The 21314-nt window shown below is 40.2% G+C and overlaps 1 protein-coding gene across 1 annotated transcript in view; it reads left to right on the top strand.

Moving 5' to 3' along the window:
• The window catches only part of LOC122816979 (annexin A13-like), a 267063-nt gene that overhangs the window by 176102 nt on the left and 69647 nt on the right, over nt 1–21314 (top strand). Inside the window, exon 8 of the mRNA XM_044090091.1 lies at nt 9326–9427. Within this exon, the coding sequence (XP_043946026.1) occupies nt 9326–9427 (102 nt within the window). The remainder of the gene's footprint in view (nt 1–9325; nt 9428–21314) is intronic.

Genomic DNA, 21314 nt, shown 5'->3' with positions numbered 1-21314 from the left:
ATGTCTGCTGGTTGGAGAGGTCTAACAAATTTACAATAATCTGGGCTGGCATAGATCTGGTAAAATAGAAATCTGATATGGAACCATCTAAAAAACACAACCTATAAATAAAAGGAATGTGCATACTTTAAAAGTTCAGAAGGTACGTCTCCTGACAACACTGGCATCTGCATCAGCCTCCTGATTCCTGTATTGTATGGGATGTGTGTCACATCAATAGGGAATAAATCACCTGGAGCTATCCTCAGATTTTTCAACGTCAGTCTGATGTCACAGTTACAGATGGACATTTATAATAATTAAAAACAAGTTACCATAATTTCCATTTGTGAATATTTCTTTTTTGAAACATATCTCAATTACTGTCTTTCAAATGTACTTCAGACAGCACTTGAATTTTGATATATATATATATATATATATATATATACACACATACACGCACACACACATATATATAGCATATGTTTTTAGTGATAGCAGAACATTTTCTCAGATTCACTACATTCACATATAATCTGTCACCATAATCAGACAGATGTTGTTCCTTTTATTTTTCACTGAATAGAAGGCAAGGGTTGTGCTGGGAACTGAATGGAAAAGCAGAAATTTCAGTCACTTGAAGGTACACTGGACATATTGGCTCTGAGCTGTAGGTGACAGGTAGGTGTTGTGTTTTGGAACATGACAGAATGGAGTGCACACTGGGGGCTTGGTGTTGTACACTGATGTAGGTATTGTGTTTTGGAACATGACAGAATGGAGTGCACACTGGGGGCTTGGTGTTGTACACTGATGTAGGTATTGTGTTTTGGAACATGACAGAATGGAGTGCACACTGGGGGCTTGGTGTTGTACACTGATGTAGGTATTGTGTTTTGGAACATGACAGAATGGAGTGCACACTGGGGCTTAGTGTTGTACACTGATGTAGGTATTGTGTTTTGGAACATGACAGAATGGGGTGCACACTGGGGGCTTGGTGTTGTACACTGATGTAGGTATTGTGTTTTGGAGCATGACAGAATGGGGTGCACACTGGGGGCTTGGTGTTGTACACTGATGTAGGTATTGTGTTTTGGAACATGACAGAATGGAGTGCACGCTGGGGGCTTGGTGTTGTACACTGATGTAGGTATTGTGTTTTGGAACATGACAGAATGGGGTGCACACTGGGGGCTTGGTGTTGTACACTGATGTAGGTATTGTGTTTTGGAACATGACAGAATGGAGTGCACGCTGGGGGCTTGGTGTTGTACACTGATGTAGGTATTGTGTTTTGGAACATGACAGAATGGGGTGCACACTGGGGGCTTGGTGTTGTACACTGATGTAGGTATTGTGTTTTGGAACATGACAGAATGGAGTGCACGCTGGGGGCTTGGTGTTGTACACTGATGCTTTTGTCCTTTTCCAAAACTGCTATTATGCAGTTTTTCTTTCTTTCTAGAAGGGGACCTTAGAACTGGTTGCATTCAGTTAAATATTCATATTTTCTTTATATTTATTTACATATTAAATGGAAGTTTATGTTTCTTTGGACCTCTTTACATTTACAGTGTTTATACATACTTTTAGTTACACATTTTATGTTTTAATGAATTTGTGATACTTGTGCGGCCTTATTTTTTTTGTTTTATTTTATTTAGCCTTTGTTGACTGAGTTAGTCCCACTAGGCTAGTAGCCACTTTTTAGGGAAGACCCAAGGTAGTATTTATACTACTAGGGGAAATTAGGGAAGGGCAATGGGGAACTTCCCCTTACTTACCACCAACTCAGATAGATAGCTTATGCTACATATGTTTCATATAGCTTTTTTTTGGTAGGTAGTTAATATTTTCTTATATGTTAACTATACTGAGTTTTTTATTATATGATAGTTTAATGCATGCTAGTTAGCTGAATTTGTATGTATTTATTAGTTTTCTTTGTTTACTAGCAAGTAGTTTATAAATTATGTAGTTAAATGGTATAGGCATTTTCATCAAACTCACACAGATGTGAGCATAACATTTTAGAAGCTTTCTCCTTACTTTGATGACAAATAGTTGATGAGTGTGGAAGAGAGGTGAAGAAGAGAGTGCAGGCAGGATGGAGTGGGTGGAGAAGAGAGTCAGGAGTAATTTGTGACAGACGAGTACCAGTTAGAGTGAAAGGGAAGGTCTACAAGAGGGTAGTGAGACCAGCTATGTTATACGGGTTGAAGACAGTGGCATTGACAAAAAGGCAGGAGTCAGAGCTTGACGTGGCAGAGTTGAAGATGTTAAGATTTGCACTGGGTGTGACGAGGATGGACAGGATTAGGAATAAGTATATTAGAGGGTCAGCCCAGGTTGGAAGGTTTGGAGATAAAGCCAGAGAGGCAAGATTATGTTGGTTTGGACATGTGCTGAGGAGGGATGCAGAGTATATTGGGAAAAAGATGCTAAGGATGAAGCTGCCAGGTAACAGGAAAAGAGGAAGGCCTAAGATAAGGTTTATGGATGTGGTGAGAGAGGATATGCAGGTCGTTGGTGTGACAGAGCAAGATGCAGAGGACAGGAGGAAATGGAAACAGTTGATCTGCTGTGGTGACCCCTAATGGGAGCAGCCAAAAGAAGAAGAGTTGATTCGCATTTTGTTGAATAATACTGACCTAAGTTGTGGTTATGATAAGTAGGAGAGGATGAGAGTGTTCAGATATCTTACTCCCACAAATAATTTCCTTACAAATGTCCATTAATGATCTAATCGATATAATCTGCATACATTGTGAAATGTTTGTTTTTCGCTGATTCTACTAAAACTACTTTATTTTTATTAGTTTCAGATTTAATTTGGTTTGCTTTTATTTTTGGTATTTTTCTTTTTTTGTCTAGGAACTACAAAAATCAGCAACCAAAACTAGTGAAACAAAAGAAGCACCGGAGTGTGTAGAATCCCAGGACACAAACTTTGATGAAAATAGGCGCTTTCGTCATATATAAGAACCCTGAACTCCTGAAGAAGTTTGGTTCTTGTACCTTATTTGATTAAAGTTTGTGTCCTTGGATTCTACACACTGCTGTGCCTCTTTTTTTTGTCTGTCAGCTATACCTTACGTTTGGGATAAAGGTTGAATGCCTACATGACATCTTATACAGCCTGGTTGTATACAATGAGGCCAAAGATGGAAAAGGCATTATTACAAGAGGATAAATGCAATAGTGTTGAAATAATTAATGTTCTATACTCTGTTAATAAATGATTCACTATTTAGGTCGACACTGAAAGATCCCAGTGCTTTGGGGACCTTGACATTAGTTATATTAGAGGGTTTGGCCCTCTGCATAGGGAGCAGGTCCCAAATAAAACCTTTGGGATGATGTTTGTTTGTGCTTTCAGTCTGATGTGATTCAATTAGTCTGTTTTGACAGATTGCTCTATTTCCTGAGAGGCACTCTATGGAGAATCTTGATTAACATTTTTTCTATTGAACAGGACACTAGTGTAAAACAGAAGATGCATTTTCAAATAAGAGCACAGTGTGAAGATGTTGGGGTGAAGAGATATAAGCAATAGATATTGACATCACTGTTATACAGGTACACCTGTTGTTAAAAATGGGAGCAATACCAGAACTAACAAAAAGACACTGGTGAACAAGACAATGGCCAGCCAACACAACTATAGTTTTACATGGAATCCTGAAATTTGCTGTTTCTTTACCTTGTTAAGTTTAAGGCACTAAACAGTGCATTTCCCAATATTCATCTCAGGGCTTATTTTGAATGTATTTACCTGTTATAATGCTGATTGTATTTATATTTAGTGCACTGCGATAACTTCATGACGGAATATAAAAAAAAAAAGATACAGCTTGCATACTAGCATTGCATTAAATGTAAACATATAATTTATTGCAGTATTAATTCTATCTTTTTATCTTATAACCATGGAAAACCCATTAGGCACAAAGGTTTAGTAATAGGGGTAGGTTCATAGGTTCATAGGTTCACAGGTAGGTACTAGGCTATTGGCCCAAGGGCCTATGTAAGCCTAGCCAACAAGATTCCCTGGCTTACGCCGCCCAAGAAAGTTATTTTCCTGTGCCACAGGGTGTATTTCCTATTTCCCATCCACTCATCAAGATTTTTCTTGAAGAGTGCTAATGAAGAACTTTGCTTGACATAGATGGGTAGCCTGTTCTAGAATATGGGAGGTCTCTGGGACAGGAATCTATCCCTCCATCATGTCCTGTTTATTGTGCTGACAAGGTTTAGGTCCCTAGAGCATGTAGTTTGGAGGGATTGGGATTTCTTTAGGTGTGGAATTCCCAACAGCTCTGGGTTTTACATAGCTTTATATGTTAGGCAGAGATCACCTCAGAGTAGGAGATATGCTACGGAGTAAAGCTGGAGTTTTTTGAGGTGGTCAGTGTAGGACATTTGTTTGAGGCCAGTAATCCTCTTTGTGATGTACTTCTGTGACCTTTCCAGATGCTGCAGATGTCTTGTGAAGCACATTCCAAAAGGGGCGTTGTACTCTATAACGGGTCTAATGAGTGTTGAGTAGAGGGGAACAATGACCTCTTTTTACCTGGATGAGAACCCTTTTATGATGAGGTGTGCCATGTAGAAGGACTTCCTGACTACTGTGGCGATGTGACTATCAAAGGAGAGTCTACTGCCCACCTGAGTCCCAAGGTCTCTTATCACTCATTCAGTGTTAAGTAGATTGCTGCCTATGTGGTAGTTCATGGGTACAGAATTTTTACCAAAGGGGATGACACTGCACTTTTTGGCATTGAACTTCGCTAGCCAGAGGCCTTCTGTGTTAGCCTGTACTTCAAAGAAGTAGATACCAAACAGGAGAGGTCCCAGGGCGGGACTCTGTGGTACTCCACTTGTCACTGCTTTGAGGTCAGATTTGGAGTCTGTAACTTTTACAGTGTGGGTTCTGTCAGTGAGCCAGTTGGCAACCCATCTTGTGATGTAGGGATTTATACCTAGTTTAATGAGTTTAGCTATAATTCCAGAATGGGGGATGGTGTCGAAAGCCTTGACGAAGTCAAGATAGGCTGTGTGAACCACCTTACCCCTCATCTACAGCTTTGGTGACTGCCTTAAAGAAGTCAATCAGGTTCAGGAGGCATGATCTGCCTTTCACAAACCCGAACTGGGTGGGATCTATAGTTTGGAGGTTACCAATGTTTTTGTTTATGAGATCCATGATGATACGTTCCATGGCCTTGCAGACCAGGCTCGTCAGGCTAATAGGTCGATAGTTCCCGGGATCAGTGGTGGCTCCCTCTTTGTGGAGTGGGATAACTGTTGCTGTGCGCCATTCAATGGGCACAAAGCCTGAGGCAAGGCTATTACTGAACATGGTGCTTAAGTGGGGAGCCAGTTCGTTCTGAAGTTCATGTAAAACGCAGCCTGGGATGTTGTCTGGTCCTGTGGATGCTTGTTTTTGGCTTAAGAGAGTGCAGCTTTTACCTGTGTAGTTGTGATTACAGGGACTCTGCATTCTTCCTGTATAGATTTGGGCCCTTTAGGGGGTGAGGGGGGAGTAAAGTTAGCACTGAACCTATCTGCCAGGATGTTGGCAATATCAGTTGGTTCTGTAATTTTCATGCCGTTGTGCTGTAACTCAGAGCAGATCTGGGTGTTGCCATCAAGATTCTTGACATAGCTATAGAATGCTTTCTGGTTGTCCTTAGAATTAGTGGTGATTTTGTTTTTGTAGCTAGCTTTGGAGGATCTTATAAGGGATCTCAGCTTCTTACTGACGCTGACCAGGGAGCTCCTCCACTCATAGAATTTTACTCTCTTTTGCAACAGTTTCTTCCTTCTGTTGTACAGTTTGTTTATGGCAGGGGACAACTAGATTGGCTTCCTTTTTTTGGAGGATAGCATCTTGGTTCTGTTTGGGATAGCACGATTCATGCACTCATGTAAGTGCTTATAGAGTGCATTTGTGTAGGATTCAGCATTTGTAACTGTATTGTCCATCTGCATGGGTGTCATGAAGTTCACCACTTCTGTCTTAAGAAGCATGAAGTTGGCTTTGGAGAAATTTTTTACCGTGGTTTCCTTAATGGGGGTGGGGGTGGGATGTGGATATCAAGGGTGATTAGCTTATGGTTGGATCAGACCAACGAGGAGTTGACGTCAGGTTTGGAACACCAGTCACTCATGCTGGTAATGACTAGGTCTAGGATATTGTTGCCCCTGGTGGGGGTGTGGATAAGTTGATCCAGCGCATTGGAGTTTATGAATTCCAGAAAGCGTTGAGCTAAGAAGTTGGTACATGAGTAGTTTTCCCAGTTAATGGTGGGGTAGTTGAAGTCGCCCATTATTAGGGAGTTTGTTTGAACCCTAATATTCTCCAGTACATCAAGAAAAGAGGAGTAGGAATCCTGGGGCATGGTGGGGGATCTGTAGTAAGCTACAATTTGGATTGCAGTTTTGCCCAGAGTTAGTTGCACTTGGATAACCTCGGATGCATTATGCTGAGCAACTAGCCTGGAGGTGTGGATATCCTTAAGGAATATGGACAAACCTCCACCTTTGGTGTTTCGTTCCAGGTTACATGGCTGAAAAGTGTGGTATGAGTTATAGCCTGGTAGTGCAGGGGTGCTCTCTGAACCCTTGAACCAGGTCTCGGTCACTGCACAGATATCGATGTTCTCCATTTTAAGGAGTGCCTCGAGTGACTGCATTTTGAGATTTAGACTTCTAGCATTGAGTAGCATTACCCTCAGTTTTTGCTTGCCTGTTCCTGTTACGGTGGTGAATATGTTATTTGAACCTTGCCTAAAAAACGCACTATAGGGACAGCAAGAGCCTTAGCCAGTATCTGGAATCCCAGGGGTGACAGGTGCAGGTCATCTGTGGCAAAGCATTGTGGTCTGTTGACCATGTCATCCCAAGCAGACAGATACTGGATCCCCTTAGAATGACACCAGAAGCTTAGCCAATTGTTGAAGTCAATCATTTTGACCTTCTACTGCGGTATCATTATGGATGATGGCAGAATGCTACTCAGGGCTAGGGTCATACCTGCCTGGGCTACAAGATCAGAGAGCTCTTCCATGTTTCTTTTCATGTAGTCCAGGGAGGTACGTCTCAGGTCATTCACACCAACATGGACAATGACAGAGTCATATTTGTACTTGTTGTGGATGACCTGAGTGCGTAGGTTATGTGGCGGATCCTGGCACCCGACAGGCAGTTGACAGTAACCTTCTTCTTGTTTAGCCTGGTGAGTGGGACATCAGTGTTCCTGACTATAGAGTCACCTATGACTAATGTGTTGGGTACATTGTTTTTCCTTATTGGCTGTGGTTGAGTGGCACAGTGAGTCTGCGGGCTATGTGTCATTTGGGTTGTGTTAGGGGATGGAGGTTGCTTGTGTTTCTGCTTTGGAGGTCTCTGTTGCTTAGACAGATTATTATTGAGAGCCTCCGCAAATGTTTTTGTGTTACTATGTGTGGATTTTGGTGGTGTAGATTTAGTGAGACTATGTGATGAGTGTGGTGTGGTACAAATATTTATCTTCTCCTCGTGACTGTCAAGTTCAGTCTTGGTTGGAGAGAGCTTTACCTCCAGTTTGGCTAGATAAGTGCATCTCTCACAGGTTGTAGTGTTGGGTGATAGGAGGAGAGGTTTGTCTGTGTACATGAGGCAATTTCTACATTGCCTCAAGATGTCCAGATTCATCAGATAGACAGGAGAGAATACTGGGAGCTGACCCTTGGACATGCCTGAATAAAAAACTATTTTCCTCTAGATAAGTGAGGAAAGTGAGTACAACAGCTGTTTTTCTCTAAGCAAGTGAGAAAAGTAAGTACAAAAACTGTTTTCCTCTAGGTAATGAGGAAGGTTGAGTGCTATAGTAATTAGTAGCTTATTTAGTGCTTACAAGTTCTGAACAAGTGCTGAGCACGAATAAGCACATTTAAGTGCTAAAACTAAGAATCTGTATCTGCACTAGACGAGTTAAAGGACAGAAACAAGTGCAAATGCAGGCTTTCAAGTCAGAAAGTTGAGAGAGATGGAAGAGATTGCCCAAACGCCAGTAACTACAATTTCTGGGCCAGAACCACTCCTTATGTGGTAGGCAGGTTACCTAGTGCTTACCACTCGCAATGATAAGCTAGAAGACTTCCCTCTAACACAGAAAGTCTTAGGGGGCTCGGAAGCTTACATACAGTCCTGGATACAGCAAATCTGTATCTGGAACACTAGTTACAGGAAAGGTAGGAAACAGGCTTACAGTTGTTTTTTTTTGTTTTTTTTTTTTACAGAAAAGTAGCAAAAACAGTAGTAAAAACAATTCACATGCAGTGCAAGCTAGCACACTTGAGTATGTAGCAATATTAGACAAAACACTGTTTAAAAATGCAATTAAATTAAAAAGGACTAAAAGCAAGTGCATTAAGAGTTTATTAGGTAGATTGTGGTAAAGAGATGGGACTGGGGGAGTGTCCCAGATCAAATCTACAGTGGAGTGGGCAACTGCAAAAGCCACCAAATTTAAACTACAAGCCAAAAACAGGGAGTGTGGGTGGGACAAAACAGTTTCAACAGAGATCTAAGCAACAACTAACAATACAAACTCTAAAACCAAAAATATATACTCAGCTCTGTATATTTGCAGATAGATTGGAAAGCAATCCCTCAGAACAGGGAGACAACAGTTTCAACAGAGATCTAAGCAACAATTAACAAACTCCAAAACCAAAAAAATATATACTCAGCTCTGTATATTTGCAGATAGATTGGAAAGCAGTCTCTCAGAACACAGGTTCCAACAATTAGACAAAAAAAAAAAAAAATATATATATATATATATATATATATATATATATATATATATATATATATATACTGTGGGAGTCATAGGGCGCAGCTGTTTGCAGTTCTCTGACTATAATAGCTGAGCTATACCTTCAGATACATCAGCATGGGGAAAACAGAGGCATTTAAAATCCAACACTAGTCATAATATGCAATACATCTACTGGAAACCATAAGCAAGTATAAAAGTAAATGAAAAGGACACATATAAGATGCTTACTTCATTAGTGTGAGATCTAAATAAAATAAGGAGACACAATGAAGTAGATGACTGTTCTGGTGAACATTTTAATGTATTATTTTTTTCCTTAAGTTAAGTTGTAAACCAAATGTCATTTTAAACTTATTCTGGAACAGTGATGACAGTTTCATTAATTAATTTATGTTATTATATTTGGCACCTACAAGTTCTAATGTGAGTGACAGATTTTGCATTACCAACTATTTGTTTTTCATGCCTTATATAATGAATTTGAATAACAGCTTGTGTATTTCTTTTAAGGCAGGAGAAGCACTCTGGGGCACAGATGAATCTGTCTTTACCTCTATAATGACCAAGAAAAATTTTAGACAGTTGAAAGCTACCTTCAAATTCTATGAACAAGTAAGTACTACAGCAATAACTTTTGGAGTGGATGAATTCTAGAAAAAAACTATACTTTCTGCAAGTTGTAATGATCAAAAATGTAATGCATTTCTGGAAATAACAAGAAGCATTTCCAGTCGTTAAGTATACATCAAGAATTTTAATGCTAATGCATTTCTGTATTCTGCCTGACACATAAGGAATTGTTATAAAAATCTTAAAATTTAAAATGATATGTTACATCTTCAACTTTGAATTTAGTGATAATTCTGATATTACTGAACTAAAAACATTATATGTGAGCTAGAGATGAGCTCCATTTTTCACGAGGCAAACAATTATTAGCTTTATATTATCTGAGATGTATGAAAACTAACACTGCTATAAGCAGTCATTTTTGAGTGCAGGGCATGATAAATCTAAAAACAGTAAGTTGACTGCTGCTTTAACATAAACAAGAAGCGTTAATAAGAAAAAATATCTCTTCCATAGTGATAATTATTTGCAATCAATAATTGTAGTTCTGTAGCTGTAACAGAAGATTTGTTTCAAGACATTGATTGGTCATAAGTCCCTCCCAACTAATAGTTTGTCAGAGTAATAGAACCTTTAGTAAATCTGGATAGGGTAGTGCTGCAATTTTCTAAATAGTAATGTCAATTTATCAACGTACAGAAATAGACCATATTCTATTTTGAACATATCAAGGATTATCAGGATTTGTATAGTCATTTAAAGACCACTGAATAGCAAACCCACTGACATATATTATTTGCTTTATTACATACTGATGGGCAATCTTAATGTGTCAAAGACCAGTTAGAATAACAATGGCTCTTCAAATACTTTACAAAGCACTTTCTATAATTTTCTAAAAGAAAGGAAGGTTTACTGCAAATATATAAAACTCTGGATAGACATTCAGTTAATATTGACTTGTTTGACAATAGTTTTAATACTGTTTCAGTCTCACATGACATTTTGCTCTAGCTGCATAAAGGTATACATAAGATCACCGGCTCTTGTTTCACTGGTATTTATTTACTATTTATTTATATATTTATTTATTTATCCATTCATACATTTATTTATTTTTGTTAACCTGAGTAGAACTGAGATCTAAGCATGCCATTTTCAGGTTCTTCCTGGGAATACATATTAACATATCATGACCATGGTAGTGAACAAAGCCATGCACAATATTTACAGAAGAGATATTAGAGGGAGACTTAAAAGTGAAATAGAAAAAAAATGCATAATAAGCTGGAGTGGAAGCATGGTGAAAGGAGGAGAGGAGGTAGGGCAAGAAAGGTGACTGGGGAAAGAGGGTAGAGAAGAGAAGAATAAGAAAGTAGGAGGGGAGGTAAGTGCTTGGTTAAGGTTAACATGTCAGTGGTGATAGTTGAGTGGTTTATCTTACGCTTTGTGTCAGAACTGAGGGGAGATTTTGATGTAAAATTGCTGTTGTGAAAGCATTTACAGTTTGCTTCTTTGAACAGGATTTTTTAGTTCTGAAGGAACTTTGAGAAAGTGTCTATGATGTAATATATATATATATATATATATATATATATATATATATATATATGGATCTACCTGACAACATCGACACTTCATAACACCGACAACGACTTCACCGACACCACATAATCGACAGTTCACAAACACGACACCTCATACACTCGACACATCATAACAACAAACAAAACAAATCCCCTGTCCAAAACCCACACACACAACACAAGCATACCAAAATCCTTACAAACCAACACTAACCCTTACATACACAACTATCAACAACCCTAACCGAAACCCTAACCCTAAGGTCCGTCACTATCGCACACTCACCTAACCCACGCCCTAACCCTAACTCACTTAACCTGGCCCTAACCCACAAAATATCACTACTGCACCCTTACCTAACCCGCGCCCTAACCCTAACTCACTTATCCCACCCCTATCCCTACAGACCGTCAACATCGCACACTTACCTTACTCGCACCCTTGCCTAACCCGCGCCCTAACCCTAACTCACTTATCCCACCCCTATCCCTACAGACCGTCAACATCGCACACTTACCTTACTCGCACCCTAACGGCCGTCACTACCGCATACTTACACATCCTTTCCCCATCTCAGTGTTCTCAGCGTCGGTGTTTTCCTCCGTCGGTCTTCTGACTTGTCGATCTTCTGGCACCGGTGAAGTCGTTGTCGGTGTTATGAAGTGTCGATGTTGTCAGGTAGATCCATATATATATATATATATATATATATATATATATATATATATATATAAAAGCTTGGGTGCCTAAACCTGTGAAGCTAGTATAAAGAAGGAGTGTTCATAATACATATAATCTTACAAATATCAAATGTATTTACCAATCCAAAAACACTGTTTTCCTTAAAAACAGCTTTTCTGTGCTCAAAACTTGGCTAGCCATCATTGGTTGGAAATATATTTATTAAGACATTGCCTTATGCTCTTTGGGATGTCATTAAAGAGAGTTAAGTAATGTTAAAAGAACAGTTTTCAGGATCTAGATCAGGTCATTGAGGAGCCAACAAGGGTTTAGTGTTAGCAATAAGACTGATTTTCAACAAGTAGACAAATGCAGTTGCTTAGTTATTCTGATAAAGCAGGAAAAGTAAACAATACTTAAAGAAATAAGTAGAGAAAATGGCTGATCATGATGCTCAGATGTTCATGAATAATCTAGGCAAAAAATGCTAATAAAAGAATTTTCTAAAAACATGGAAACTAGAGACAGGGTAGGTGGCTATCCAGTTTCTTAAACAAAAGTCAAGATAATTCATTCTTTTTAAGCTGATAACAAAAACAAAAAGCTTTTTCAAAGTAAACCAGCCATAGACTGGGTAGCATGGTTTACAAACATAGCAGATAAGGAACGTGCCAGATTAAGATCCATAACAAGAAATGAACAATCCACTTTTTCCCTGAGACTAAGCATGCAATGAGGAAGAGGAATCAGGTACCTGAGACTGTTAAACAGTGGTTGGCTATATTTTGTTTAAGAAAAATACATTTGTTTTACAGTTCTAGATATAAGTATTGACCAGAAGGCCCATTTGACTGATCTGAAATAAGAATTGTAAATGCTTATTATACATTGTAACTGATTCTGTTTATTTAAGAATGCCATTTGGAGGTCTTAGTACAGGTTAGAGGCCTTTTGTATCCAGTCATACTGGAAAAACATTTGCATAATGATACAAATCTTCCGTAGCCATTACAGCCAATGGTGTAGGAAACCATACAGAGGAGGAAGAGCAGTTGAAAATATGTGTAAACTAATGAAATATATGAGGGAAAAGAAGATGGTACTAAGAGAAAATATACTGGGAAATCCAAAAAGATCTTTCAGCAGAAAAATTAGTGTTTCCAAAGGTGACAAAACACATGCACCAAGAAGAAGGAACAAGACTACCTACAACTGAGGCAATAATGCAGTCATTTTTTTAGTATTTCACACAAAGCAAACTGAAGGAAGGAATAAAATAAAATATATAACAGTAATGAAATATTTAGATTAAAAAAAACTTCTGTAGGTGAAGATAATGGTCCTAGGAGATGGTTCAGGATAGGATGTCAAACAAGATCAAACTACACAGTGCCAAAATAATAATAATAATAATAATAATAATAATAATAATAATAATAATAATAATAATAATAACAAAAGAGTTGCAGAGAATTCTATGAAATTATTGAGGATAGAAGATTAGCCTGGGGGGATGAGATATGCACACAGAGCATGCCACATGGAAGAGGAGCAACAAAGAATAGCATTCAGCACTTGAAACCATTGTAGACTGTTATAAATTAAGGTTGTGTGAGTTCTATTCTAAAATGTCTGAGTTGCAGTTCTGACTCTTAAGTTACAAGAACTGGGTCATTTTCTAAAGAAAGAATACAACATTGCTGATGGATGAATAAAGTGTGTGCTGTTGCTCCAGAGCTCATCACCCAAATTATTTGCAAGAATTCTCATGATAAAACTTATCTGTTTTTTTTAACAATCCTAAGTAATGGCAAGGAAAAATGACAGGTGACATACTAAAGGACTACAATCACATCATTAGCTGCACAGGAATCACATCAGGTTGCTGGAACTTGTAATGCAGTATACATTCAATTTTTCTATAACTTCTTCCTCCAGACTGTTGATAATTTGTCGACACTGTTCATAGAAACAGCTGTAAATATAAAAGTTTCCACTGATCATCTAATAAGAAATCCTCCCTTTGGAAAACTCCCAAGAACCTTTACCAATGCATGATGCATTGTTTTAGAAAGTAATCGGTCAGGTCCTCAATTAATCCCAGTTTCTTAATCAGAAATTTGTTTAATGAGACATTGTTCATTCTTATATAAATTTTCTCTAAAACTAATAATAATAATAATATAAGTAATGATTCTTTCTCAAAATGGGTTGTATTTTTCTGTAGGAACTCAATCTGACAGTTTTAAGGTACAATTATTAGGATGAGCAGACAATCTCCTATCTAAAAAGATAATGTAAAGTAAACTGTTTTTGAATTACAAAATGTAGCACTTAATAGCTCAGATTTAAATAATACTGCCTTAGACGGTACCAAATAACGTCTTGCTATGAATCAGCAATGGCTGAGCTTACACAGGAGTATTCTTAAATGCAGTAGGAGTTATATGCATTTGAATGAAAAATAAAAAGCTCTGCAACAGAAGTCTCAAAGTCAGATGGTTGTGAGGGCTGTATGAGGGGCTAGCACACTCAGTTAAGGGGTATAATCTTCCAAAGGAGGGGCTAGCACACTCATTTAAGGGGTACAATCTTCCAAGGGAGGGACTAGCACACAGTTAAGGAATACACTTTTCCAAAAGAGAAGCTAACACACTCATTTAAGGGATACATTCTTCCAAAGAATGAAAGAAAGGTGGTCAGTGCAGTGTAGTAGCTTCTCTCATCTAGAATTTTGATATTACTGAATATCCAAGAGTTTGAATTTTCTGGTCTACAGAATTCATTTAATCACCTGCAAAAATGTGGACTTAGAATCCAGGTCCATACACTATAAACTTTGGTTGCCAGAACACTGGGATTTTTATTAATTTTTACAGTACTCAGTTAAAAGCAAAACCAGCTCTACCTCTGGAAATTCCATCCAACTTGTAGTACTTGGTAAATGTGTTAACAGAACTCAAGTTAACTGCCTCAAGAATAGAGTTAGTATCCAAACCCTTGAAAAAAAGCACCAGAAGAAGCCAATGCTGTAGTAGAATTAGCCTTTACAGAAGAAGGAAGGCTCTTACCATGAAAAACATAACAAAAAGAAAGCTTTTGAAATCCAAGAAGAAATAATTTGCTTGGATACATCCAATTCCAAACACCTTGGATGAAAGGAAACAAAGACCTGATTTCCTAATATTCTTAGTCTTATACAAATAAAATCTGAGTTGTCTATGCACATCCAACCTGTGTAATACCTTCTCAATAGCAAATTGTGGAGAAGGGAGAAAAGTTGGCAAATGAATAGACTAATTAAGGGACAACTCATTCGCCACCTTGGGCATGAAAGAAGTAGTACGCAAGGAGAAATTGTCCTTATGAAACACCAAAAAAGGAAGACGAGCCATAAGGGCTTGAAGCTGAGACACATAGCTGGCAGAAGTAAGGGCTAACAAAAGAACAGTCTTCCAAGACCAATGTTGCAAGGAAGCTGAAGCTGTAGGCTCAAAAGGAGCCAGACTCAATTTCTCCAAAACAAAATTAAGATCTCAGGGAGGAGGAACAGGCTTCCTAGGAGAGCTAATATGAAGGACGCCTTTAAGTAATTGTTTAACTTTCAAACCTAGACGCTAAAGGAGGAGGAGATAAAGGCATTCAAGCAGACATAGCTGATAAGTGGGCCTTAACAGAAGAATAAGACAACTCAGCATTGAGCAATTCACACAGAAAAGAGAGAACCAAAGGAACATCCACAGAAAGTGGATCCAGGTTATGTGAAAGACACTAAACAGAAAACCTCTTCCATTGGGATAAGTAGGATTTCCTAGTAATGGGTTTCCTGGCCTCCTGCAGGACACAAAGCACATCCTCAGAAAAAAAGTTGTCTATATGGAATCAAAATCCTATCACCCACAGAGTCAGTTGAAAAGTGGACAAGTGGGGATGAATGAGAGATCCCTTTTCTTGTGTGAGTAGGTCCAACCCTGTGAGGTAAATTGTGATGACTGCCCTTGGCTAATTGCAGAAGAAGACAGTAACAATGCTGTCTCAGCCAAAAGGGAGTTGCCAACAAGATTTTGGGGGTGTCCTGTTGAATTTTAAGCATGACTTTTGGAATGAGGGGAAGGGGAGGGAAAGCATAAAGAAACATCCCCTTCCAAGAAAAAGAGAGGGTGTCCACCTTCCACACCAGAGCACCTGGTCTGGCACAAAACAGAGGCAGTTGTCTGTTCAGAGGGGAGGCAAACAGATCTATTTTTGGAGTACCCTAGTGGTAGACAATGTCCAGAAACACATCCCTGTGAAACATCCATTAAGGACTTGCTCAGAGTGTCTGTCACAATGTTTTGACCTGAGGGAATGTAAACTGCCTGAAGAGTCACTTGATACTGGACAGTAAGATCCCTTACCAGGAGACCCAACTGGCAAAGAAGATAAGATCTTGTTCCCCCTTGTTTGTTTACATACCACATAACTGTGGTGTTGTCTGTAAACACCTTGAGGGGTCCTGAGGAGAAAAGAGGATGAAAAGCCTGAATATCCAGCAGAAGGGCTCTCATCTCTTTAGCATTGATGTGCTTTTCCGCTGCAGAGGAGACAACATCCCCTACACCTTTAGAGAGCAAAAGGCTGCTCTCCATCCCATGTCTGAAGCATCTGTGAATAGCTCCTGAGAGGGAAGAGGGGGATGAAAGGGGATCCCTGCGTTTAGAGACAACTGATGAATCCACCAGTGAAGTTCATTCTTTAGACAAGGAAAAAGAGGAACTGCAAAGTTGCAAAAACTAGAGGATGTGCATGTTGAAGCCAAACTGATTTCAGAAACAACTGAAATTTCCTCATGTGGAGTTTGGCTAGAGGAAGCATAGGGATGGTGGATGCCATAAATCCCAGAGCTCTCAGAAACCCCCTGGATGTAATAAAGGCCAGAGGAAGAAGATTTTGAAAGAAGGAAATGAGAGTCAAGACCTTGGTAGGAGGCAGAGATGGCAGCATATGCACCATCTGAATCCTGCACCCCCAAAAAACATGGTCTTGAGAAGGAGTCAGAAAGGACTTTTTGAAGTTTATTGTGAACCTCAGACTTTGCAGAAGGGAATGAAGATTTTGCAACAGGATCTCTGGAGAGGATGCCTGAAACAAGAGAGCATCCAAATAAGGAAATAGCTGGATTCCCTGAATCCTGCAAAAAGCAATAACAGGAGCTAGGCATGTGGTGAATACCCTTGGGGCAGCAGAGAGGCCAAAGGGCAAAGCAGAGAACTGAAAATGCAAGGAAGCAACAGAGAAAATATTAAAACCTCCTGAAAAGGGGATGAATAGTGATATGGAGGTAAGCATCCTTGAGAGCCAGAGAAACCAAAACAGCCTGAGGAAGCAGCAACGGGAGCAAAGGGAACAAAGTCTGAAGGGATAACATTCGAAAGGAAGGAGCCTTCAGAAAAGTATTCAGGTGAGAAAGATCCAGAATGGGTCTCCAAGTACCCTCTTTCCTGGGGACCAACAACATTCTTGAATAAAACCCTTTCCCCTTTGGGCACCTGGAACCTCTTCAATAGTTCCCTGAGTCAAAAGATCCTGAAACACCTCTGGAAAGAAGCTTAACTGTTCTTGAGGTGGCTGAGGAATGCCCATGAAGGAGGGAAGAGATTTCCAAACCATGAAATATCCTTGTGGAATGATGGAAAGAATCCAAGAATCTTGGGTTATGCTTAATCAAACAGGAAAAGACAGAGAAAGATGAAGAGAAAGAGGAATGTGGCTGGGAAGACTCTGGTAGTCAGACTGCACTTGGTTTATCAGGAAAGGGTGGCTTCTGAGCAGGAGTAGTCTGAGTAGATTTAGCCAGAGGAGCCCTCCTACCACCTTTTTTACTTTTTGGAGGAGGACAAGACTGCCATCTAACAAAAGCTGGCTTAGTAGGATAGTTCTTTTGGAACTTAGACACTCGTGAAACAAAAACATGTTTCAGGTCCTGTAACTCCTTGCCTTTCCAGGGACTTAAACAAATCATCAGCAGCAGCACCAAGTAAACATTTGTTGTCCAGAGGAGCATCCTTCAGCTTATCCTTAATAACATTAGGCAGAGGTTGAAGCCATACCTCCTCATCACAGAGCCAGAAGCAGCAGCCCTAGAGGAAGCATCTGCTGCAACATAACTACATTTAATAGCATGACGAGTTACATGAAAAGAAGCCCCTAACAAAGACAAGGAGAAGTCTTACCCTCAGAATCAAGAAGTTTAGAAATAACCTAAAAAGCCTGAGAAAGGAGAGACAAAACATATCTGGTCATATGAGTATGATAATTAGCAGCCCAAAAGGCTAGGGTGGCTGAAGTATAAACCTTTTTATCCAGCCATTCCATAGTCCTGCTGTTCTTATCAGAAGGAAGAAGCTTAGTCAAAGGCAGTAAATTGGAAGGTTTATGAGATGCCATAGAGACCACCAACGAGTCAGCAGATGGACTCATAAAGGAATTTACAGTCATCAGGCACTTTATAAAACCTGTCTGCTTCCTTAGGAGCAGGAGGCTGAGAATCTGAAGCCTGAGAAGCAGAAGAAAAAGCATCCAGTAAAGCAGCCTAAACAGGAGGGACAGCAGAAGTTTTAGGAGACTCCATTTGAAGGAGCTCATAATATCTTCTTTGTACTTCAGACACTTGGGAACAATCCCATTTAAAGAACTCCGTCATCATACCAATGGTATCCTCAAAAGAAATCTCCTCAAAAGGAGATTTAGGACTAGTAGACTCCTCTTCCTCAGAACCATACTCCAGAGGGGAAGAACCTGGGTAGAACAGGCCAAGGATTCCTCATCCAAATTCTACTCTTCTTCAGAGAAATCCTGATTCCCTAGATCTCTTGAGAGGAGAAGATGACCAATCAGGAGCCAGAACAGAGCCCCTCTGAGGAGGCTTCAAAGCCATAAGGGCACTAAATAAGCCCTGTGTAAAATCCTGCCATGCACTTTGATGGTCCTTGTGAACAGAAGAAACATGTTTTATCTTTTACTTCTTTCTTAAAGGGGACATTTGTCTTATAAAACATAGAAGGCTCCAATGTCGGCGCACATTCAATAATCTTAGCTGTGACTTCCTCCCTCACCAGAATCTGAGTAACCACCATAGACCCATTGGTGATAATCAGCCATGGTTCCCCCTGTACATCTGAAATTGATGTCTGCAAGGCCTCCGAGGACATAAAAGCAGCCAGATCCATGCCAGCCTGCGAAATGGGTCACTCCACACCAATCCAACCCAAGAACTGGCTGAACCTCCAGACTTTCATCAGGCTCGAGAGATGCATCTGATGTAAGAGGCACAGCCAAAGAATCTGACCTAACTTTTTTGGACTTCTTCGAAGATATCTGACCCTCAGGCCAAGAGCTAGCCTTTATAGCATCTTTCACTAAAATTTGAGATCCTGGTTTTCTAAATAAATAGTGAGGGATGAAAGATGACTGTGTAAGGTCTTTAGCACAAAGGCCTGACATATATTGCTGGATGTATGATCATGAGAAGCCCCTAAACAAAACAAAGACTGCTAGTGACGGTCTTTATGGGGAATCTGTCTCCCACACTGGCATTTACCCTTCCTGTATGACCTGAAATCCCACAACAAAACAGAAGCAACAAAATATAAAAACACAACAGGGCACTTATCTGAATGGCTAGGTACACCAACAATGACTCGGGTGATCATACTGATGACCAGAGATGGCGTTCGGACTAGTAGCAAAGAAGTTCTGAGGATGGTACATCCAGACATCACCTTTATGCCCTACATTATGTGAGGAACATAATTGCGGCATACAGCATACCTTTAGGCATCCTAAAGGCTTTGGTATACTGGCTGGACATTGGGCTGCCTTGGCAGGTGATACCACATGTTATGAATACTGCAACAGTGAAATGGAAAGATATCTATGCTGGTTACATTTCTGTCTTTGACCCTAAGATTAGAAAGGCTTACCTGAAGCAGACCTAGTTCTGTGTTTAAAGAACTGTCGTCAGAAGTGGTAGAAAGGTGTAAGATATGCTCCTGTGCTAGTATTAGGTAAAAAGGTGTGCTCCTGTGCTAGTATTAGGGAGATTCTTCTTACAAATGGGATTCGGTCCAGATTTGTCTTTCCAATCGAACTGTAATTTAAAGAGCTTCTTCTGCTTTTCAGGCTCCAAAGAATGCAGAAAATTAATTAAAAGCCCTGAACCTAGAATAAAGTGATGTTCATCGTGTTATACTGCTGCAGTCATCACATTTGGGTTATCCTGTCGTCAGGCGGTCCCGCAGTCGGCCGAATCCCAAAGACTTGGTCCGGCGTCGGTTGTCGTCACTTCATCCCTGATGTCAGTGCGACAGGGGTGTAAAAGAGGCAGCCAACGCCATTTTCTTCAGTCTTTCTTGCCGCTCGGTGCCCGAAGCAGAAGCAGTTCGCAAGTGCTGGTCGGCCAGCTCCTGAGATTTTCGAATCGAATTTCAGCCCGAAGTCTTCTCTAAAGCTAAGTACCCCGTTGGTGAAACTTTTCTTGCCTCAGACCAATGTCAGACAAAGTTAATAATTGCATTTCTTGTGGGAAGCAAATACCTCATAAGGATTTTCATTCTTATTGTATTCCTTGCCTAGGCCCAGACCACGACGTCTCTGGTTGTCAATTTTGTGCTAGGTGCAACAAACGTACAATTAAGCGTCGGGCAGATTTCGTCCAGCATTATTTTGGCAGAAAATTTAACTATAGCAATCCCTTGGAGCAACCGGCATCAGCAATGTTTAAAAAACGCAAGGATAACGACAGACAGCCAAGGCCAAGACCAGTTACCGAGGCCACAGCCAGGCCTGACGCCGGTTCTCCGGTTTTCAGCGAGGCGCCTATGCAGCCCATGACTACCGCTGATTCAGAAATTCTGACAGCCTCCCAGACCGATGCAGCTGGGCCTCAGGAACCGGTTCCACCTCACCCCTCCGATGCCAGTCCTGACGGTGATCCAGAAATTTTGGATAGGCCTTCGGTTTCTGAAGGTGTCTTCAAACCGACAACTATCTCTGCTAAGTCTTATGCTAAAGCTCCCTTGAAAGTTAGGAAGCCGGGTCCACACACTCCCTCAATGGCCCCTATGCCTAAAAAACAGATGCTTAAGATGGCTGAGGATTTAATTACCCTTATCAGGGGATCCCAACCCCCCCTGACAAAAGGCCTAGACTGGAGGAAGATTATCCCTCCTCTGAACAATCATCCATTTCCTCAGGCAACTCTGAGGACCAGGATTACTCCTTCCCTCCTTATGAAGATTCAGATGCTGAAGAGTCCATTCCCTCTGTCTCCACCCCTGAAGACTACTCTTTTGGGGAAACTTTACACACCTTGAGGGAACACTTCCACTGGGAAGGCCAAGATTATTCTGACTCTAAGAAAAGACTCCGGGAGTTTCTTCTTCTTCCACAGCATAGACCCCTAGCAATTCCTCCAGTTTTAGACATTTTGGATGATGTTTACTCCAAATCTAGTCTAAACCCAGATTCCTTACCTCCAGCACCAGCTAAACCAGACAGATACTACCGAGTTCCTGAGACTCATAACTTTCTATATAAAAGTCCTACTGCAGACTCAGAAACCATTTCCCAGGGTCCCAAAGGGATTAAGGCCTCTACTGCTAAGAATCCACTTCCTTCTGAA

The sequence above is a fragment of the Protopterus annectens genome, chromosome 12.part0, assembly GCF_019279795.1.
Source record: "Protopterus annectens isolate FY-2018-M chromosome 12.part0, PAN1.0, whole genome shotgun sequence".
Classification (NCBI taxonomy): Eukaryota; Metazoa; Chordata; order Ceratodontiformes; family Protopteridae; genus Protopterus; species Protopterus annectens.
Note: the sequence above shows the minus strand (reverse complement) of the source record. Positions and strands in the feature narration are given on the sequence as shown.